This window comes from Podarcis cretensis (genome assembly GCF_951804945.1).
Source record: "Podarcis cretensis genome assembly, chromosome: 8".
NCBI lineage: Eukaryota > Metazoa > Chordata > Lepidosauria > Squamata > Lacertidae > Podarcis > Podarcis cretensis.
The window spans coordinates 8,782,645-8,805,634 of record NC_137177.1 but is presented as its reverse complement, the minus strand read 5'-3'; the positions used below and the strand labels follow the sequence as shown (position 1 = coordinate 8,805,634).

Below are 22,990 nucleotides of genomic sequence, written 5' to 3'. Positions count from 1 at the left end.
TGTCACGCTGGCCACGTGACCCGGAAGTGTCTCCGGACAGCGCTGGCCCCTGGCCTCTTAAGTGAGATGGGCGCACAACCCCAGAGTCTGTCAAGACTGGCCTGTACGGGCAGGGGTACCTTTACCTTTACCTTTATACAAGATGAGCACACTTAATACAGAACTTAATTCGTTCTGGAGGTCGGTTCTTAACCTGAATCTGTTCTTAACCTGAGGTACCACTTTAGCTAATGGGGCCTCCCGCTGCTGCCACAGCACGATTTCTGTTCTCATCCTGAAGCAAAGTTCTTAACCTGAGGTACTATTTCTGGGTTAGCGGAGTCTGTAACCCGAAGCATCTGTAACCTGAAGCGTATGTAACCTGAGGTACCACTGTATATGGTACACTTGAGGTTTTACCCCAAGCAGGGCAATATTTGCCACACAGATTGGTGACCTCAAGCGAATGCTCCCCTGCTAACACTTCCTGTCATAAATAAAGTGCAGAGAGTCGAGGGCCTTGGTGTCCATGGCTCAGGAGAAATGGGGCACTGGGAGCCTAGGAGGGTTTATGACAACCCTGCAGTGCGGTCCAATACTACAAATATTATCTTTGTGGTTTATGGCAGCCCTGTCATATCACTGTAATTATGGTCCACACTGAACATGGGTCTCGGAGCTGGAAGCGAGCAGTTTATGACAGGCCTGAACTCTTAGCCCACTGTTCATATTTTCCTATGGCAAATTGAGCGGAGCTTTGAAATTAAAACATCTTCTTCCTTCCTTCCGCACGTCAGTCACACAAGCGAAGCTTTCCTCGGTCCTAAATGGTCCTAAATCTGGAACTTTGCAGACGTTTTCTGTCACTCAACCGCTTTTCTCTCTGTGTGTACAGTACTTGGCTCTCCTGAGGTAGAGACTACAATCCCCAGCATGCAACGGGGCAGCCCAGAGCTGAGGAAAGCGATTGCATCTCCCAGAATGCTCTCGGGAGACCAATCAGAAGGATGAAGGTACCCCGTAGAATACCCGATGGGTCACGAAGGACCTATCCTGATAAGCAACGTACCCGCCTCACTTCACAACGACATGCGCCTCGGCCAATCCCTCTCGAAATCTCCCGGCGGAGGGGCGGCGCTGCCGAGGAGCGGCAGCCCACGCGGCCTATCAGCACCAGCCCCGCCTTCCGTGCCTGACAGGGGCGGTCTCTCCGCACACCGGCTCTTTAGTCTTGAGCCTTTCCCGAGGCCGCCGCCATGGCGCTGAGCGGGGGCTGGTGGAGCCGGGCCATGGCGCGGGCGAGAGGGGCCGGCGGCCTGTTGAGGGGAGAGGCCTGGCCGTGGAAAGGGAGGGCGGCGAGGCCCAGCTCTGGGCGGGGCCCGGGACCTCCCGTCGTCTCGGAGCTGGACAAGGCAGACGCCTGGCTCCTCAGGAAAGCTCACGAGACCGGTGAGGGAAGGGCGGCGGGCGGAGAGGGGGCTGAGGCGCGCGCAGGGAGGGGGTGGGGCCTGCGGAAGGCCGACGTGGGCGGGGCTTCTGGAGGGGCGGGGCTTAAGGTCTGTTGCAGGAAGTAGACGGATAAAGACGTTCCAGGGCGGGAACAGGGAGGCTTAATGTGGGCCAAGGGTCACCTCTTAGGATCCCGCTTTTAAAATTAACTCCATATTTTAGATATTTTACATTGCATGTTTAACTTCAATATCCCCCAACAATATTATATATATATGCTATTAGGCAGTACCTTTATCAATGTGCAAGGTTAAGAGTTCGACAGAGCTCATCTTCAGGGTAGGTCAGGCATAGGCAAACTCCGGCCCTCCAGATATTTGGGACTACAATTCCCATCATCCCTGACTACTGAACCTGTTAGCTAGAGGTGATGGGAACTGTAGTCCCAAACACCTGGAGTTTGCCTATGCCTGGGGTAGGTGGTGCATAACGCAGAGTTGGAAGGGATCAGAAACACCCCCCAAAAAAACACACACAAAAAAACCCAAAACACAATTACACTGGACGTTGAGGTCTGCTTATAGACTTAGCCAGCATGGACAGCATGGTCAGCGCTGATGGGAGTTGTAGTTGGAACAACACCTGGAGGTCTGCATTATCTTCTTTAGTCAGACATCATTTGTGAAGAGAAACATAGCTTTATATCAGCAGAGTTCGTGACTGATTTTATGTACAGTACTAGGCAAAACAGTCAATTGAAGCATTTCCTAGTGATTTTAACTAAATATCAAAGATCCTCTTATGTGGAACACGATTTAGAACAGGGATGCAGAACCTGTGGTCTTTCAGAGATTGTAGGACTGTAACTCCCACCAACCCTTACCCTTTCAGTATACAGAAAGTGCCTTTTCCTGGCTTAGACCAGGCTGTTCTAGCTCTGGATGGTCAGTTTTCTTGAATGGCACCTCGCCAAGGGATCTCTCTGCACCACCTGCTTCTTCACCCTTTTAACTGTAGGTCTCAGGACTGAACCTGGGGCCTTCCACTGGCACCTGTTCCACTGGCACCTGTTTGGTGGTTTGTTTCTTTGCCTGCCCCTTAGCTAAGACTTCATTACAGTATTGTTCAGGGTCTTTAAGTACTTTTATCATTATGCTGTTTCTAGCTGCTGCTTCAGATTTTGTTGATGCTGTAATCTTGCATTGGTACATGGGTGGTGCTGTGGGTTAAACCACAGAGCCTAGGAGTTGCCAATCAGAAGGTTGGCGGTTCGAATCCCCACGACAGGGTGAGCTCCCGTTGCTTGGTCCCTGCTCCTGCCTACCTAGCAGTTCGAAAGCATGCCAAAGTGCAAGTAGATAAATAGGTACCACTTTGGCGGGAAGGTAAACGGCGTTTCTGTGTGCTGCTCTGCTTCGCCAGAAGCGGCTTAGTCATGCTGGCCACATGACCCGGAAGCTGTACACTGGCTCCCTTGGCCAATAAAGCGAGATGAGCGCCACAACCCCAGAGTCGGTCATGACTGGACCTAATGGTCAGGGGTACCTTTACCTTTACCTTTAATCTTGCATTCTTTCATGTATTTAAGATGTTTATATGCCACTTTTCAGCCAGACCTTTCAGAGTGGTTTAAGTAATATTCTAACATACCAATAAAAATTCTATAATAAAACCAATTCTCTCCAAGAGAATAATGTGAAGCGTGAATGCTCATTAAATCACCATGGCTGTTTCCACTGCCTTTCAACCCACCTTGCTCCCACAGTTGCTTGCAGTTGGGCCGCCAGTTGCCCACCAAACTGCCTGCTCCTCCTTCCCTTTTCCCTCTCAGTGGGCAGAGAGGGAGGAGCCAGGCAAGCTGTGGCACAATGGTCTCAAGTCATCCTTACAAACAGTATCATGAAGAATAACATAAAAACATAACATAACATAAAACCATCTAAAACATTAACAGCTAAGAACACTTAAAGATATTCAGAACTGAAACAACAGCAGCACTTTTCTATCTGTTTTTGAGTGTTCAGAACGCTTCATGAATACAGTGGTACCTTGGTTCCTGAATGGCTTGGCTCCCAAACAAGTCGGCTCCTGAATGCTGCAAACCCAGAAGTATGTGTTCTGGTTTGCGAAATGTTTTTTGGAAGCCAAATGTCTGTTTCGGCTGTTGGCATTGTTTCTGGGCCAACCAGAAGCCGTGCCATGGTTTGTGAACGTTTTGGAAGTCAAATGGACTTCCAGAACAGATTGAGTTCAGCAACCAAGGTACCACTGTATTGTCTTAGTTAATCCTTGTAACAACCAGTTCTGTAAAGTACTGTGACAGTTATGTTTATTAACAGAAACCATGATAGAAACCATGTCTGCTTAAACACAGAGATGGTTCTTATTCCCTTCCTCCTTTCTCACCAGGTTTCCTCTCCTGGTTTCGGAATGGCTTGCTGGCTACTGGTGTTGGAGTGATTTCTTACGTTCAGAGCGACATGGGGCGCGAAGCAGCTTATGGTAGGTAACAAGCAAGTCGATACTCAGGGTGGGGTGACAGGATATTGGCAGATCTTAGTTTGCTGCCATGGATAAAGGAATCATTCCATCAAAATGTTGTTGGCATCATTCTTCTAAGAGGATAACAATCATAGAAGGGGTTACCTGTGTCAACAGGCCAACGCCCTTTCCTTAGGGAGAAGTGAGAAGCCACAAAGTCAGCTTACATGGCTCTGATTCATTTATCCTTTGGATCAGAAACTTGCATCGTGGGTTCATACAGGCCATACAGTTGCCTCATCTGCAGTGTGCAGTGATGTGGAGCGGAAAAAATGTTGATTCATAGGATGGTTAGTAACAACAAACGGATGCCCACTGTAACCACAGTATTAGGCAAGCTTGACGGTTTGAACGCTTTTAGCCTTGTTTACTAAATACAGGTGATATATGCTGAATTACATCACTCTCCAGTCAAGGGTATCGGAAAATTTCCCCAATTTGCACAGGACACTTTTCTAATTCAATTCAATTTTTAAACATCACTGGCAGTGTTCAAAATTAGCCAGGCACATTTTATGACTAGCCTGGGTCCATTTGGGACCACGTGGAGATTTGTGGATGCCAGGTTGGCCACCGAGGAAAGCAAAATGTCACGGAGAGAAGGATCTGAAATATTTCCCTTGTAGCTTGAATTCATTTTATTTTGCGTTGTTTTATTTGATGTTTTAATGTGTTGTAAACTGCTTGGAGATTTGTTCTTTAAAATATAAAGTGGTATAAGAATCAGAATAAGAATAATATCATCATACCATGGAGTGGGGGGGGGGACACATAACCTTGATATTCCGTTATGGTGACCACAGCCCAGGTTTAAAGTGCCATTTGGCGATTATATATCTGAGTTTCTAACACTGATCACTGGTAATATGAGAATAAATTACAGGCCTGCCTTTCAGGGCCGTGGTAAGGATAATTAAGAAGAAGAGTTTGGATTTGATATCCCGCTTTATCACTACCCTACGTGGGTGGCACTGTGGGTTAAACCACAGAGCCTAGGACTTGCCGATCAGAAGGTTGGCGGTTCGAATCCCCGCGACGGGGTGAGCTCCTGTTGTTTGGTCCCTGCTCCTGTCAACCTAGCAGTTCGAAAGCATGTCAAAGTGCAAGTAGATAAATAGGTACTGCTCCCGCGGGAAGGTAAATAGCATTTCCGTGCGCTGCTCGGAAGCTGTACGCCGGCTCCCTTGGCCAATAAACCGAGATGAGCGCTGCAACCTCAGAGTCGGTCACGACTGGACCTAATGGTCCAGGGTCCCTTTACCTTTACTTTTAAGGAGTCTCAAAGCGGCTAACATTCTCCTTTCCCTTCCTGTCCTGCCCCACAACAAACACTCTGTGAGGTGAGTGGGGCTGAGAGACTTCAGAGAAGTGTGACTAGCCCAAGGTCACCCAGCAGCTGCATGTGGAGGAGCGGAGACATGAACCCGATTCACCAGATTATGAGTCTACCGCTCTTAACCACTACACCACACTGGCTCTAACACTAAGGGTGGGTCCCCATGGGTCATTTTCTGAGACTTGGTCAAGCCCTTCCAATACAGCTGATGAAATAGAAGGTACCTAGCCTCTGGTCTTCTGCCCCTCTGCTCTTCAGAGAAAGGATGCAACCACAAGCTGTATAGTTTGCATACGTAGCAGGAGAGTAGACCTGGGTGATATATCAATATATTGCCCAGGACCAGTATATGGGGGCAGGCCGCAATGATAGCTTCACTCAGCAGTATATTGCTGGTGAAACTACAGTGGTACCTCAGGTTACATACACTTCAGGTTACAGACTCCGCTAACCCAGAAATATTACCTCGAGTTAAGTACTTTGCTTCAGGTTGAGAACAGAAATCGTGCTCCAGCAGCACGGCAGCAGCAGCAGGCCCCATTAGCTAAAGTGGTGCTTTAGGTTAAGAACAGTTTCAGGTTAAGTACGGACCTCCGGAACGAATTAAGTACTTAACCTGAAGTACCACTGTATCACTGCATCCCACTGTATCACTCGAGTGCCTTTGCCCCCAGCATGCTGAGGGAGAAACAAACTAGCTGGGAGCTAGAGGCAGAGGGACTCAAGCTGTGACAGCTTCACCAACAATATACCGCTGGTGAAACCACCATCGCACTCTGCCCCGACATAGGGAGAATCAAGCTGAATCGGTGGGGTGCCCTTTCAGCTTGTTCCTTCCTCCGCTTCTTTAAACTGCATGGCTGAGAAGCGTGCTGCTGTCAAGCTATTTTACAGAGCCCCCCACCTGCCACAGCCCGCGAGGCACCGGGGTGAAAGCGCCTCAGATCCCACAAAGAGCTGCAGCAGTTTCACCCGGCATCCTGCCAGCTGGGGCCAACACAGCTTTTTTCAACGTCCTGGTATATCGCTGGCGACACACCGCAGCTGTAACTCTGGAGCACAGGAAGTGGGCACTAGCATCACAGCCTGTTTTGCCCATTTGCAAAACAGACCTGTTTATTTGCCCTGCTGCAGGTGGGGAGTCAAAATGGCTTTAAAGTGACTGTATTGAGAAGACTTTGCAAACCGGAAAAGAGCGGGTTGTTCTTCTAGGGCTGTTGCCGTGTAGCAAATGACTTACGGAGAGCTGTGTTGTCCAAGGGGGAACCTACTTGAGATGCACCTTGTGCAACATTTGTCTGTAGACACTGTACTGTCTACGACTGGGGCTGTCATTCTTCCAACATTTGGAAGAGCTAATTGATGGTTAGAGCCAGAAAGAGCTTCTCTGAATAAGTGAGTCAAAAGACAAGAGGAACCTTAATAAGTCTCAATTGACATTTCAGACACTAATAGCTCTTGTGATGTCATCTTCTGTAAACGGCACCCAGAAGAGCAAGCGATTCTACAGCCTTGAAAGTCAGACAGGGACTGTTTCAGCGACCTTGGGCAGTTTGCTTGTCCCTAGGAAAAAGCTTGGTGGGGAGCAGTAGCCGACTTTAAAAGCTCAAGGCCAGCAGTGGCAGTTAGAGGCTGAGGATCCACCGAGTTGCAGGTGTATTCCATTTGCCCACATGGAATGCCCAGGAAGGGGTAGCAGGTGTGCAGAGAGGAAGGAGAAGCAGAGGGTTTGTTCTATGAAATGGACGACTTGAACTCTTTAAGCCTGAATAAAAAGGAAAGCTGAAATTGATGTGCCCCGAAGTCTGTGAAATAAAGCAGGGAAGGAGACAAGAGGAGGCAGGGTTTGACCGCATCAGGACTGGGTAACCTGTTGTTGCCCTTCCAACGTTGCTGGACTATGACTATAACAGTTGACCATTGATGATGATAATTTATTATTTATACCCGCCCATCTGGCCGAATTTCCCCAGGCACTCTTGGTTGGCTCCCAATCAAGTGTTAAAAACAATACAGCATTAAATATTGAAAACTTCCCTGAACAGTGCTGCCTTAAGATGTCTTCTGAATGTCAGGTAGTTGTTTATCGCTTTGACATATGATGGGAGGGTGTTCCACAGGGAGGGCGCCACTACCGAGAAGGCCCTCTGTCTAGTTCCCTGTAACCTCACTTCTCGCAGTGAGGGAACCACCAGAACGCCTTCGGCGCTGGATCTCATTGTCCGGGCTAAACAATGGGGGTGGAGACACTCCTTCAGGTATACTGGACCGAGGCCGTTTAGGGCTTTAAAGGTCAGAACCAACACTTTGAATTGTGCTCAGAAACGTACTGGGAGCCAATGCAGATCTCTCAGGACCGGTGTTATGTGGTCCTGTTATGTGTTATGTGGTCCCAGTCACCACACTAGCTGATGAGCTGATGAGGACTGGAGCCCAACACCACCTGGAGGCCACAGGTTTCCCTGCTCTGAACTGCATTCTTGCTTGCTTATAGGAAATCTACATTACAGGGCCCAGCAGAAGTCCTTTGTGAGATGCTGCCCCCCTGGCCTTCAGCTCCCTAAGCACCAAGCTGTGCCAGCAGGTGCTTCTCTGTCCTCTTCGCTCCATTTTTGTATGTCCACCTACCCAACTGGGTAACAATATCTCAATTCTTTCCCCATTTACTTGCCCCCCCCCAAGCACACGAGCACTTGCAGCCAGGCCAGCACTTAAGGCTGATGTTGCAAGGAGTAGCACTTGTTCCTTTCCCCAGAGGAACAAGGGCACCAGAACATACACTTGGCCCCTTAAAGTGGTTCTCCCTCCCTCGCCTCTCCTTCCCCATTTTAAAGGAAGTTCAGCACGCTGATAATTATGCAGATTGCAGTGACCTATGAGCTTGCATAATTCCATCATCTTCCAAATGTAAATAGCTTTTCCTAAAAACAAGCCATAGTTCTGCGGATAAGCTGCATTTTGTTAATTGGCTTTTCTCCAGATACCGGGTTTCGTTACAGTATTGTCACCTCTTTCACCTCAATGCAGTCAGGAGAAGGAGGTTGCTGGGTGGGCTCTGTGAGAAGGCAAGAAGAGTAAATACTGTCATGTGTCCAGCAATCCCTGTGGCTGCACAGTGAAGGGGGCAATCTGCAACTATGGACAAGTTTGTTTTAATGTATCCTCCTCCATATGCAATGCAGAAGCTAGGCGCGCAAGACCACAGTTTTAGGTACAGCATCCTCTTGAATTGCACCAGCTTTGGTAAAAATCCCACTCTCACAGACACGATATATATGTGTAGTGGGTGGGAGAGAGAGTAGCAGTTCCACAGCAAAGTCAATACAGTGGTACCTCGTGTTACATACGCTTCAGGTTACATACGCTTCAGGTTACAGACTCCGCTAACCCAGAAATAGTGCTTCAGGTTAAGAACTTTGCTTCAGGATGAGAACAGAAATTGTGCTCCAGCGGTGTGGCAGCAGCAGGAGGCCCCATTAGCTAAAGTGGTGCTTCAGGTTAAGAACAGTTTCAGGTTAAGAATGGATCTCCGGATTAAGTACCGTATTTTTTGCTCTATAAGACGCACCAGACCACAAGATGCACCTAGTTTTTGGAGGAGGAAAACAAGAAAAAATATATTCTGAACCTCAGAAGCCAGAACAGCAAGAGGGATCGCTGCGCAGTGAAAGCAGCAATCCCTCTTGCTGTTCTGGCTTCTGGGATAGCTGCACAGCCTGCATTCACTCCATAAGACGCACACATTTCCCCTTACTTTTTAGGAGGGAAAAAGTGAGTCTTATAGAGCAAAAAATAGTACTTAACCTGAGGTACCACTGTATTGTTGGGATATTGAGGGCTGCCTGAAAAGGATTTAGTCACTGCTGAGTCTTCAATCTGTCAACTGATTCCAAAACAGTGTTTCTCATTTATGCCACAGTGGGGCAGTGGATCCTCATACTTGTAACTGAGCTACAATTAGTTGTGTTGGTGTTCCTGGTTTATAAACGGCATTTGTGGTTTTGAGAAATGACATAGTTGTACAGGTATGAAGGGGTGTTGGTGAGGAATAATTCTGGTCAAGTTTTTATCTTTGAGGAGCCAGTGGAGTACACATGGTTTCTCTTTTGGGTTTATCATGCTGGAAATAGGAACTTACCTCTGCAAGACAGTGTGCATGTCAAACATTCCAACTGAATCCCTTTCACCTCCCCAGGCGTTTCACATCAGATTCCCTGTCCCAGTGGGATCTTGCCCTCCACCACTACAGCAGGAGACTTGGAGTGGGCCTCTTTGTGTATCAAATAACCTCCAGATTTGGAGGAACAGATTAAATACTTTCTTTTCTGAGCCTGTGCCACTTCTGGTGAATAGGGAAACTCAGTAGGGATGGGTAACCATATTAATTCAGAGACAGGAGGTAGGCAAGATTAAAAGAGACCTATGCAGGCTTTAGAGTCATGTAGAACTTTTCACCAATGGTTTGTTTTTTCAGCCCATGAAGAGCTTGGCTCGTCTTGAAGGCATGTGTGCTCCTAGCTCAAACTTAGTTGGTCTAATAAAATTTCATGTTACTTTTTAATGTCAGCTTGAAAGTCTGAATTTATAAAGAATACAGTGGTAACCTTGGGTTACAGACTCTGCTAACCCATAAATAGTACCTCGGGTTAAGAACCTAGCTTCAGGATGAGAACAGAAATCGCATGGCGGCAGCAGGAGGCCCCATTAGCTAAAGTGGTACCTCAGGTTAAGAACAGCTTCAGGTTAAGAATCGACCTCCTGAACGAATTAAGTTCTTAACCCGAGGTACCACTGTACATAAGAATTAATAAGGGATTTCTCCCCTCCAGTATAAGCCCATCCAGACACACATAGGGGTTTTTTTTTGTTTTAGTAGAAGGCTGTTGAGTTGTATAGACAGGCATATTCACTGCTTAGTACTGCCCAATGCTGACTTTTGTATCTCCTTGCAGGTTTCTTCATCCTGGGTGGAATCTGCGTCTCGTACGGCAGCGCCTCCTACCTCGTCAGCCTCTTCCTCCTCCGTCGCACCATGATGCTGTCCTTTTCCACGGCTCTCCTGAACTGTGCCGCAGTCACCACTGTGGCACTGTTCTGGCTGTGCGCCATCTCCCTCTACATTGGGCGCTTGGAGGTGGAGATCATTCAGGACGACCCCAATGACAAGTGCCAGGACAAGAAAAAGGAGGACGGGAAGTCGGATAAGTGAAGGCCCAGTTGGCTTGTGCAGACACGCAATTATGTTCTGTGGACTGCAGCTTTTAAGGCCACCCCACCCGGCATGTTTGAATCCTTCTGCCTTTTGGGCCGAAGGGCAAGGAGAGGCGGCTTCCTTGCAAACAAGAGACAAGCGGATGTGTTGGCTGCTTTGTATTTATTTCAGGTTTTCCAGATGGGCTCTGGGAAAGTGACAGTAGCAAAAATCAGGTCACCGGCAACGACAAAGAAGGGAATTGTTCAGAGGACACTCTGCTGAGCCAGCAGCACGCACTCTTGCTGAACTGGGATCTCTGGCACGTAAGCATTCTGTTGAAGTTGGTCTTGCTCTGCTCCGCCCCCCGCCCCCCCGCTTCAACCAGTTAATTGATATGCCAGCTGATATTTATCAGCTAAAGATATTGTAAAAAATGCCCTGCTCTCTTGGCATCTCCTGTAAAGCCTGGCCCTGCTTTTCCAGTGTTGCTTATACTCCCCAATCCTCCTGCTCCTCACATATCAGGTGTATCTCTTCTGCCACTGGCCCATGCCTTCTTTGCTCCACCTGTCCAAATCAGTTGACATTTGTATTAAAGACACCAAAACCAAACCTCCTACTTTTTTTTTCTAAACCTGGTGACAAAAAACTGCTCACGCTCTTTCCTCTGATAGCAGCTGGGCACGCAACTCTTGGTTTTAGCTGGGCAGACTAACTTCTACCCTGTTTCCCGAAAGTAAGACATCCCCCGAAAATAGGACCTACTTGCAGTTTTGCCTCTCGCTGTAATATAAGGCACCCCCCCCCCAAAATAAGAGCTCCCCCGAACATAAGGCCTCCCCAGAATATAAGGCCCCCAAAGCTACCGTAAGGTGTCTGACGCCTCTGGACCGTAGCGGCAGGTGCCGCCGTGCAGCTCACTGATTGGCTGCAGCACAGCCGGAGCTGTTCAGGTAGTGCAAGGTCTCCTCTTGCTTGCTCTGCCCTGACGGAGTCTGGCTGACTCACAATTAGACAATAAATGTGTACCATATTCTTCTTCATGGAAAAATAAGACATCCCCTGAAAATAAGACCTAGCGCATCTTTGGGAGCAAAAATTAATATAAGACACTGTCTTATTTTCGGGAAAACAGGGTACGTTCAAAAGCGATTTCATCGATTCTGCCAGCTGGCACCTAAGGCAGTCTTCTCCCTTCATAGCTTCCCACACTTTTCACATCAAGGTGTGAGGGTGGTTCTTGAGATAAGGTGGGACCCTCGAGGCATGGAACCCAGAAGTTCCCTTGCATCCCTGCTATAAAGGTTGGCACAATCCTACTCTTCACATTGTAGCTCATTGAAGCTGCCAGGGGCCACCACCACCACAAATGCCTGCCCTCGCCACCCCCCCCCCCCCACAATGCCAGGCAGCTGCGTCTACAAGCCACCAGTTAATACTTCCCGGCATGTCCTGGAAAGACATTCTGGAGCACTGAGAGAAGCTAGAACTACCCCCAAGCCTCGCTTGGAGCAATGTTTCTAGGGCACCCACGAACCCAAGAGGCAGCTCTGAGTAGAGCTGTCTGTGTGTTTGCAGGCCTTCCCACTGTTGAGCCTCATTTGAGCTGTGTTGCTCCTACGGGCAGGGGCTTTGTCATGCACTTATAATAGGGAAGATGAGAGCTCTTCCCTCCAGACGTGGATGCACAGCATGCAGCTGACGTAGATGGGAAAGGCTGTGATTTGACTTCATTCCCCCTCTGGGTACATAAGAAAAACCATGTTGGATCAAGCCAAAGGCCCATCTAGTCTACAGCCTGTTCTCCCTGGGGACAACCAGATGCCTGTGGAAAATGAAGCAGACCTGAGCACAACGGCACTTCCCCCATTTGTGTGTCCCAGCAACTCTGAAGCACCCTGCCTCCAACAACAGAGCTCTTGTGGCTAACAGGCACTGGCAGCCTTATCCCCCGTGAATTGCTAAAAAGTCTCTTTTAAAGCCATCCAAGTAGGTGGCCGTCACTACCTCTGGGGGAAACTGCTTTCATAGTTTATGTGCTGTGAAGAAGTCCTTTCTTGAGCCTTCCAACATTCAGCTTCACCGGATGGTCCCAACTCCTAGTATTATGTGGGAGGAAAATTTCTTACCTATCCAGCTCTGTCACGTTTCACCTTATATACTTACGTGACCCTGTGCCCAGTAGCTCTTGTCCTATTTGAATGTTTGAGCTGGCAACGAGGAAGGCAGTCACTTTTCTCGATGGCATTGAGACCCTTCCTTGTGCTTTAGCAGCGCCGAATTTCCTTTCGTTTCAGGTAATTGCTCACAATTTGCCAAGGCTGCTTTGGATTTCACACCTGTCCTTGATGGCACTTGGCAACCACTTCTGCTTTTATCGCAGAATCACAGAACTGTAAAATTGGAAGGGATCACGAGAGTCATCTAGTCCAACTCCCCCTGCAATGCAGGAATCTTTTTGCCCAAAGTGGGGCTCGAACCTGCGACCCTGAGATCAAGAGTCTCATGCTCTACCAACTGAGCTATCCTGTCACTAGCAAATTTGAGAAAACACACTTTGGAATTTTTGATCCAAATAACAAACATTTCAGGGGAGACCAGACTGCAGAGGAATCATGCGTGTTCAGGCTGGTGTGTGCCCTAAAAAAATCATCACATTGTTATTCCAAGTACTTTCAAATATGTTTGTATTTCTCTTTGGTGTGTGTGTGTGGGGGGGGTCCTTTTGTTAAGTAACTCAAAATGAGGATACACACAGGCATTATTACGACAAGATCTTACTGCTCTTAAGCCTGCCAGGAAAAATGGTTGCGCCTACTGAAATCTTTTTAGGCAGGAACAGAGTCCCATTTATTTTCATTTTCTCTGAAAACCCAGATCGCCAAAAGAAGCAGCAAAATGTCAAGAACAAGTGAACAGTGGAAACTACATTCATCTATCCAACGAGAACCGTAGGTTAATAAAAGAAAAAAACGCGCGCGCACACACAGATCTTTAGCGATGAGTTACACAGAAAAATACCACATCATCCAAGTGCTACTGTCTCGCTGTGGGTCCCCCCCCCTTTCCCACTGAACTGTACAAGTAGTCTTTATTCTGAATAAGTGCTAAAAGTTATGGCGTAACATTTTTTTAACCTTTTTAAGTGCTGTCATCACATACGATGACGACCTACCTGTTTCCATCCCTTTTCTGGCCTGCATTTTGGGCTCTGGATGGAACAAGGTCCTTTTCATGTCCCAAGGGGTCTCAATGGTGGAAGTTTTTTTTCTACTGAGTATAGGATCAAAGCAATAGCTGTGTTTGCACAGTGATGAGAGGAACAAGCAACCTTGCAGGATTGGACCATCAAAGAGGTGCATCTTGTCCACCATTTCCCCTACCCCCACCTCCCAAGAGTGGCCAGGCAGAACCTTCTAGGAACGGCATGGTGGTGATGGTTCTCCCAATCTACCCCACCCCAAATCTGTCACTCTGGTAGACTGCCTCTGCACACAGAATTTCCATTTTGCTACAACAGCCACTGGTAGACAAATGAGCGGATGAGAAGTCTGAACACCTGGTAATTAGAAGAGCAGAATCAGCACCCTGTTAACTGTTTAGAACTGTCCATGCTCAATTATTGGTTTATCCACACTGCATCTTCCTTCACTTTCAGAAGTTTGAACCGCTGGGAAATTAGCCGTCACCTGTTGGCACCCACATTTCACTTAAGACTGTTAAGCTGGTGGCAGAACCCTTGGCAACAGGGCAGTTAAGACAGCTTTAGTAATCTCTTTCCCCTTTGATCTGAGCACACAGAAAACATATAAGCTATTAATCCATTATTTGCAGAAGGGGAAAGCATGACGAAGGTGCGGCTATATGAGATAAGAGGAGTGCCCAAAGGGTTGATTCACTCAGATATACTTGCCACACCTGGATTTCTTGTTTATAATTCAGAGCCGGACTTTTGAGCAATTGCTGTGCTGTAAGGGATAGTGCAGTGTGGACAGAACAGAAGCAAAAGTGGTAACACTGATGTAATCACATTGGGGGACTGAGTCGGGGGTGGTGACAGCCTGCTCTTCGTGTGCAGGTTTCTTCGAGTTACACTCGCCTTGGCTAGCAGCCAGGTGGTCCTCTCAACAGATAAACCTGCAAGGCCTAAACATAACCCCCATACATAGAAAAAAAACCCACCCCAAGGTCCCCAGCAAACATGGTGGAGGAAGGAAGTCAACTTCTAGCAGCAGGAAGACAGACAAGAACGAATGTAGGATACCTCTTTCATCTTTCCCAGGAAAGTTGCACCGACTTTGCCCTGGGTTAAACTCCCGAACTCTGCATTTGCACTGGGCTAACTCCTGAATTCGTTCCGCAACCAGAACAGCAGTTTCAAACAGCAGCATCTGGGTGGCCAGGCAAGGAGCAAGAGTGGAACACAAGACTGCTGAGGAGATGGTCACGCTATTAATTTGCCAGAGGTTTAGAAAGGGGTGCTATGAAAAGATGAGACACGCAGGGATTTGTTAGAGAACAGAGATTTCTTCCCCCAGCAGCAGGGAAGTTGGCACCGAGCTTTCCTCTAAAAGGGGCACACAGGACCTTTAACTGATGGCTCTGCCCGGCACAGAGTTTGGCCATGGGCTCAGTCCTCCTTGCGTTCCAAAGCCGAGGCACCGTGGACCCCGCTGCCTGCCATCGAGAAGGGCAGCGTGGAAAACAAGGAGTCCGTCGCGGCAAAGGCTCCCCCCGAAATCTGGGCCAAGCCGGCCGAATTCCCGAAGGGCGCGACCATGTTCAGCCGCTGCAGGTGGTGGTACATAAGTTCCCGGGGCGTCTTGGCCTCGGCCCCGCCGATGTCCATGAGGTTGATGGAGTGGGAAGGTGGCAGCACGTTGCTTTGCATGCCGAGGGTCATGTCGGCAGGGGCGTACCGGATGGTGCTGGTGGCGTAAAGGCCCTGCGAGCCGGATGTGCTGGCATGCGGGCCGCCCAGCTGGTGCACCAGTGGCACAACCACGTTGCCCGCGTGGAACCGCTGCAGCACCTCCATGTCGGCGGGGTAGAGGAGCGGCGTGAAGGGCGTGGACGTGGCCCTCTCCTCGCACGGGGAGCCCGAGAGCGGGGGCGAGAGAGTGTCCGCCGAAGAGGCAGCCGGGACGGTCCGGGGAGAGGTGCCGAAAGGCCCTTTGGGGGCGCCGCTCTCCATCTCAGGCGGAGTGAGCACAGAGTCCGGGATGGAGACATACAGGTGAGAAGAGGCCGGCCGCAGAGAGGGCTTCTCTAAGCTAAGTGCTTTGTTCACAGTGTAAGGGCTGCCCTTGTGGGCGGCAGGACAGTTCCAGAGGGCTGCCTTGGCACCGGGGGGCTGTTCAGATTTAATGCTAAGTGCTGGGGCGGCTTTCAGAACGGAGCTCTTCTGAGTCTGGATGACGGAGGCAAACTCTGGGCGGCCGGGCCCTGCGCTCCTCCGCCCCTCGGCCTTGCAGCCGTTGGCTTTCCTGGCCAGGAGCGCCCTCTGCTGTGGAGGGAGGCCCAGCTCAGATTCGCTGCCACTGTCCGACTCCTCGGAGCTGGCCTCCTTTGCCTCCCGCGAGGGGCTCTCTGGCTGGAACTCCAGCTTGATGCGCTTGCTGGGCGGTCCCTCGGTGTCGCTCCCGGCGCCTCCGTCTGACAGTTCCTCCTCCCGGTAGCTCGTTTCTGGGCCGCTGGAATCGGTCTCTGCCAGGCGGCACCGGGGACCGGCCTCTGCCGCGCTCCGGGGATAGGCCTCGGCTAGGGAGCCGGGTTTGCTGGGGGAGTAAAGCTTTCTCCCTTGGCTGCTCTCTTTGGCAAGGCTGCTCTCTGAAAGGGAAATCAGGTGGGGAGACAGGGGGGGGGGGAATCAACTGAGCAAGGCAGCAGGGAGCTAAGCATCTTCCCACGGCCAGGAGTTGGGCAGATTTATTTTGCCAAGCAAAATTTCTATCCGCAGAAGACCTGGGGGAGACTTTAGACCTCGCTTCAGAGCAGCTTCCTGCCAGCAGCGCAGCTAATAATCACCACCACAGGGCAAAGCAACACGGGGAAGCCTTGAAGTGGATTTGGGCACAGCAGGAACTCAAAAGCCAGCATGGCAGAATTTCCGCCTTGGAGAGGGGGGAAACCTACTCAATAAGGTTGCACATTCTCCCCGTAATTTCATTTATCCCTTTATGTATTTTCAAAGGAACTAAAGGTGACTAATAATAATAATAATAATAATAACAATAAATGCAGCAATCCCCATCAAAAATCTTAAGGCCATAACAATATACAAAACATCCCCTGAAACTGGGACATTAAAGGTGAATCAGCAGAGAGTCTTTCTAAACAGTCACGTTTTCACTGGCCACTTATAACAGTGCAGTGCCCACATCTGGGTGATGTGGTGAGCCACCAAGCTGCAGGGTGGAGAATCTTTTTCAGCTTGAAGGTCGCACTAAGCCATGCCTTGGGCTGTCTTAAGATCCTAAACCCTTTTAAATATGTTGGGGGGGGGGGAGGGTGGTTATTGGTTTATTTTGTTCTTGTTTTTATTATGCGTTTTGTTTTTAAGCTGTGAACCGCCTTGGGACAGATGAAGTTTGGTATAATAATAATAATAATAATAATAATAATAATAATAATAATAATTTATTTATACCCCGCCCATCTGGGCGGCTTCCAACAGAATATTAAAATATAATAATCTATTAAACATTAAACGCTTCCCTAAACAGGGCTGCCTTCAGATGTCTTCTAAAAACCAGGTAGTTGTTTTTCTCTTTGACATCTGGTGGGAGGGTGTTCCACAGGGCGGGTGCCACCACCGAGAAGGCCCTCTGCCTGGTTCCCTGCAACCTCACATCTCACAGTGAGGAAACCACCAGAAGGCCCTTGGCACTGGACCTCAGTGTCCGGGCAGAGTGATGGGGGTGGAGACGCTCCTTCAGGTATACTGGACCGAGGCTGTTTAGGGCTTTAAAGGTAGTGCCCACTGTGCTTCATGGGGCTGAGGGCTCTCTGGTGTGAGAAGATGACTGGAGCATGCAGGGCAGATACACACAGAAGGAGGCAATCCTTCAGTTCCCCCGGGGTCCCAAGCCCCTGAAAGCTTAAAACAGCACCTTGAATTGGGGCCAGAGAAACAAAACAAACCACCTGCCTGCAGCAGTTCACCAAGGGGCTGAGAAGAGAGAGAAGGCAGCGCCTACACCAGGACTCTCTTTAAAAAAAGCACACTGTTAAATAGCAAATTGATTTTTAAAGGGGAAATAGTAGGTTTGCTATGTTTTATTAGCAGGCAAGTACCTAAGAGCTCTGCTGAAAGAGACAGCCCACACCTGTTTGCCAAAATCTCTTCCGCTAGCAATGCACAGAGCTCGTCTGCTTAGCAAACTAACCTCCCCTCCCTGTCCAAGGCTTCATTTTATTCACCTTTGAATTCTGGCCCCACCTCAACGGCCTCCGTCTGTCTTGCAGGGATCCCAGGCAGCTGGAATATGTCCAGCACAGTGTTCTTACACTCCGGCTTGCTGGAAAGGGTTAAAAGTGAAACAAGAGAAAAAAGGGAAGGAGAAGATTAAAGAAATGCACATGTGGGGATCGTTCCAAAGCTTCAAGATACAGTGGTGCCTCGCAAGACGGAAAACCCGCTAGACGAAAGGGTTTTCCGTTTTGGAGGCGCTTCACAAAACGAATTTCCCTATGGGCTTGCTTCGCAAGACGAAAATGTCTTGCGAGTTCCTGCGGGATTTTTTCCCTTTCCCCCCCCCTTTTCCTAAGCCCTAAGCCGCTTATCAGCTGATCCGCTAAAAGCCGCTAAACCGCTAATAGCGCTAATCCGCTAAGCTGTCAATGGGCTTGCTTCGCAAGACGAAAAAACCGCTATACGAAGAGCCCACGGAAGGGATTAATTTCGTCTTGCGAGGCACCACTGTATAACTTCGTCTTGCCAAGGGAGGCTCGTTCCCCTGGAAGGCACTTTGCGAGGTTCAGAGGTGATGCTGGGGTTTCGGATGTTTCGCTGGGGTTAAGCCAAAGGTGGGCCCAGGAGATGCTTCGAACGAGGGTCCGTTTTTCCGTTCCGCCCGCAACAGCTTGGAGGATCGCCAGAAAGCAGTATGAAGAACTTCAGAGTGGGACACCTCCAGCGGTGGCAGAATTTGTGCCAGGATGCAAAGGAAGTTCCTATGTAATTCTTTCTCACGTACACATTCTCTACCATTTCCACTTCTGGGGCACTGCTCTGCACCATTCCTCCCTCAAGAGGAGGCCTTTGAAATGGCGCTGGGGACTTTGGCATCGTAAAGGATCGTAAGCTGGATCTCGTAAGCGCAGCCGCTTGGTGGCAGCAAGGAAGCCAAGACACAGAGAGAGAGATCCAGTCTCCCTGCTTAGCAGCCATGTGGCAACGCTGAGAGGCCAGGGATTAAAATAAGCGCTGCAACTCCCTCATCCCACCCTCTTGCAAACCAGAAGGGGACTGAAGAAAGCCAACTTGAATAAGAGCTGACACATCCAGCCACCTGCAGGCTAGAATCAGCGGAACAGCCGCCGCCACAGCAGAGGGACCATTGGCGCTTCATTGTCCAAGAACAAACAAGGACAGATTGAAATCACAAACTCTCCCTTGTGGATTTGGTGTGTGTGTGTTTTTGCAAAAAGCACCCTACATGCACACATACCAAAAACAGCAGGGTTGGGGGTTTTATTGTCAAGCCAGCAAAGCTGGAACCAGTTCAAGTTAAGAGTCCCTTCCCCCAAAGCAAGGGCAGCTGATGCAATGGAAGGAGGCGATTCAGAACCCAAGTGTCGTTCTTCTCTGGAGCCCCAGGACCCATCTGGGATGTCAGGGGCATGTGAAATAAAGAGGGACGTGGCCAGTGAATATGACAGTCCAAACGTATCTGGGGCTCTAGGGAGTGAGAGAGAGTTTATGTCTGATACCATTGCTCACTTTTTCCCATCGCCAACCTCTGTGCTGCTATGCTTGTGCTACTCTCAGGCACTATTCTCTGCTCCCAGGGGTCTTTCCAAATGATGCTTTATCGCCATATAATTGAGGAGACAAAATCTGGGGGTCAGCGCTAAGTTCAGCTGCTTTCCTTCCCTGAAACCGCCAAACTGTCCTCCCTGCAACTTACAAATGGTGTGTTTCAGCTCAACACACTGCTTTGCTGTTCCTCAAACACAGAGCCTTCCAGCCCGGCCATTTTTTCCTCCCCTGTCCTGTCCAATGAACAATCCCGCCCTGTCCCGCTTTGCAAAGTGGTGTTGGTTTTGGCAGGGCGGTGGCAGCGGAGAGGGAAGCAAGCAAGTTTGCAGGGAGGCTGCAAGAAAGTTAATTAGCCTCTAATTACAGCACTAATTAACTAAAATACTAATCACCCTTACAAATCATACATTACCATCGGCAATTGCTTGCAGGATTAGCATAATAATGCTTCCCTTTGCTTTATCGGGAGGGAAAGGGGGAAAGTAGTCATTAATAACCATCTGCAGTAGCCATTCACAGATCTCTTTTATCTGTTTGGAAGGGTGGGCAAGTGTGGCAGGCTGGGAAGAGGGAGAAAAAAGACATCAGCAGAGAATATTTGGTAGTTCTTAAGTAGATTTTAAATGTTGCACCTGGGGCAACAGAGATTGGGGTGGTCTTGATTTGAGGAGCAGTACAGGACTCGGGAGGTCCGTATAGTTAAAGCCATGGTTTTCCCAGTAGTGATGTATGGAAGTGAGAGCTGGACTATAAAGAAGGCTGATCGCCGAAGAATTGATGCTTTTGAATTCTGGTGCTGGAGGAGACTCTTGAGAGTCCCATGGACTGCAAGAAGATAAAACCTATCCATTCTGAAGGAAATCAGCCCTGAGTGCTCACTGGAAGGACAGATCCTGAAGCTGCGGCTCCAAGACTTTGGCCACTTCATGAGAAGAGAAGACTCCCTGGAAAAGACCCTGCTGTTGGGAAAGATGGAGGGCACAAGGAGAAGGGGACGACAGAGGACGAGATGGTTGGACAGTGTTCTCGAAGCTACAAACATGAGTCTGACCAAACTGCGGGAGGCAGTGGAAGACAGGAGTGCCTGGCATGCTCTGGTCCAGGGGGTCACGAAGAGTCGGACACGACTAAACGACTAAACAACAACACAGGACTCGGGATCTGAAGGGCTGAGTGTCGTAGAAGCTCTTGATGAACTTTTGCCACTTGAGACCTCAGGGGGCGGGGACTGAACCTTTGAAAAATCTAGATTTAAAAAGGCAGCCAGGCACCCTGAACATCCAATGTCCATTTGAAAAACTCCGTAGTGTGCTCAGTTTCTGTACTGAGCTTGATAGACCAATGGCATTACTCTGCGTAAGAGAGCTTCCTGAGATTCTAAGGGTCCCTCGGAGTACCTAACTTTTGCCACAGCGGTGGGAGGAGGCCTGCTTCAAGAATAGCCTGCGTTCTTGCAGAATAACCACTTGCACACATGCTCACTGCCAGCTTTGGGGTTGTTGTTTTTCGGGAGGGAGATGGTGGGGGCTTGAGCAAGATAAATAAATAATAATAAATATTTTTATTATATATATGCCACCCATCTGACTGTTAGAATTCCTGCTCCATGATTGCAGTCATGGGATTGTTGTCTTTCACATGACGGTATATGTTTTGACTCCACAGAGTGGGAAGTGACAGACAGGTTTGTGTTACTGTGTTTCATGAAGTGGGACTATTGTCCTTTGTTTTTTCTCTTTGCTGTCTGATGCTAGAGAGAGAGGGAGCCATGTTGCAGTGCTCCATGTGTGTTTATATGTAAATAAAGTAGATTAGCCAAAATGCTGAGCTGCTGAGGTCTGTTACGCAAGCTGCGAAGATTCTGCGGATCTCTAAGTGTGCCGGTGACTGAACATCGGTTGCTGTGATGTTCAGGCTGAAGAAAGCTTTTGAAGCTCCCAAACGATCAACCGGGAGGGAGAAAACATGCCAGTCAGACATGTGTCTCTGCCAGGGTCCTACTCGAGAGTAGGACAAGCTCCTGGCACTGACTGGGTCGCCCCAGCCACTCTGAGCAGCTTCCAGCAAAATATTAAAAAAATAAAAATAATGTCCAGGTAGCCCCATGTAGAGCGCATTGCAGCAGTCCAAGCGGGAGATAACCAAAGCATGCACCACTCTGGCGAGACAGTCTGCGGGCAGGTAGGGTCTCAGCCTGTGTACCAGATGGAGCTGGTAAACAGCTGCCCTGGACACAGAACTGACATGCGCCTCCATGGACAGCTGTGAGTCCAAAATGACTCCCAGGCTGCGCACCTGGTCCTTCAGGGGCACAGTTACCCCATTCAGGAACAGGGAGTCCTCCACACCCGCCCGCCTCCTGTCCCCTAAAAACAGTACTTCTGTCTTGTCAGGATTCAACCTCAACCTTGACTGGGATGCGCTGATGGCAACCCCTGGTGTTGGGAATTCTGCGGCGGTGGCAAGCTGTTAAAAAATATGCCCCCGTTTGCTCTGAACTTTGCACAAATCAAGACGGGACGCCTCACCTGAGGATGTAGTTCACCCAGACCATGTTCTTCTCGGTGGGGTTCTTGACGTTGACCGAGATGGTGGCGCACGACTGGACCCACACGAAGCCCCCGTTCTTCTGCAGCCAGCGGTAATACTGGGTCACCACCTGCCCCTTGTTTAACACTAAAGGAGGAGGAGAGGAGGAAGGGGAGGCAACAGCCATTAACAACAGTTTTAAGAAGAAAAACATGAACTGTGTCTACCCCAAAGTGCTGAGGAACAGTGGCAAAGACTTGCCCAGACTGTACCACTTCAGGTCACCAGGGAAGGTTGCAAGCTGGGTAGAAAGCAAGCCTTGTTTAGCCTGGGCATGTTTAGCCTGGAGAAGAGGAGGTTAAGGGGTGATATGATAGCCATGTTCAAATATATAAAAGGATGTCACATAGAGGAGGGAGAAAGGTTGTTTTCTGCTGCTCCAGAGAAGCGGACACAGAGCAATGGTTCCAAACTACAAGAAAAAAGATTCCACCTAAACATTAGGAAGAACTTCCTGACAGTAAGAGCTGTTCGACAGTGGAATTTGCTGCCAAGGAGTGTGGTGGAGTCTCCTTCTTTGGAGGTCTTTAAGCAGAGGCTTGACAACCATATGTCAGGAGTGCTCTGATGGTGTTTCCTGCTTGGCAGGGGGTTGGACTCGATGGCCCTTGTGGTCTCTTCCAACTCTAGGATTCTATGATTCTATGATTCTTGAGCTTGGCTGAAATTCTTCACTCTTTCACAACACATTTGTTAAATGCAAGGAGGGTTTTTTGTTTTTTTTAATGGAGGGGGCCAATCAAAAATTCAACAGCCTCCCCCCTTTGTCGGAAGGTAGTATAGTCCAGGAAGAGCTTTACCGCTTGATTCTGCTGACTGCATAAAACTGGTCCTTGAACAATCTGCTTTTCACAGGCAGCAGAACTGAAGAGGTGCCAGGGTAGGAGAAGAATCTTAGAACTGTGGAGTTGGAAGGGAC

The 22,990-nt window shown here is 49.1% G+C and overlaps 2 protein-coding genes across 6 annotated transcripts in view; one reads left to right on the top strand and one right to left on the bottom strand.

Annotated features, from left to right (window-relative positions):
- Positions 1-1,188: 1,188 nt before the first annotated feature.
- On the top strand, positions 1,189-11,111 carry TMEM160 (transmembrane protein 160). The gene is made up of 3 exons (XM_079985817.1): positions 1,189-1,428; positions 3,838-3,930; positions 10,258-11,111. Exons 1-3 carry the CDS (start codon positions 1,236-1,238, stop codon positions 10,512-10,514), a joined length of 543 nt encoding a protein of 180 aa, XP_079841943.1. The 5' UTR covers positions 1,189-1,235; the 3' UTR covers positions 10,515-11,111.
- Positions 11,112-13,322: 2,211 nt separating this feature from the next.
- The window catches only part of NPAS1 (neuronal PAS domain protein 1), a 115,485-nt gene continuing 105,817 nt past the window's right edge, over positions 13,323-22,990 (bottom strand). For all 5 annotated transcript variants that reach the window (XM_079985365.1, XM_079985366.1, XM_079985367.1 and 2 more), the window contains 3 exons: positions 22,011-22,158; positions 17,922-18,019; positions 13,323-16,328 (listed from right to left, as the gene is read on the bottom strand). In XM_079985365.1, the coding sequence (XP_079841491.1) occupies positions 15,130-16,328; positions 17,922-18,019; positions 22,011-22,158 (1,445 nt within the window). In that variant the 3' untranslated portion in view covers positions 13,323-15,129. The remainder of the gene's footprint in view (positions 16,329-17,921; positions 18,020-22,010; positions 22,159-22,990) is intronic.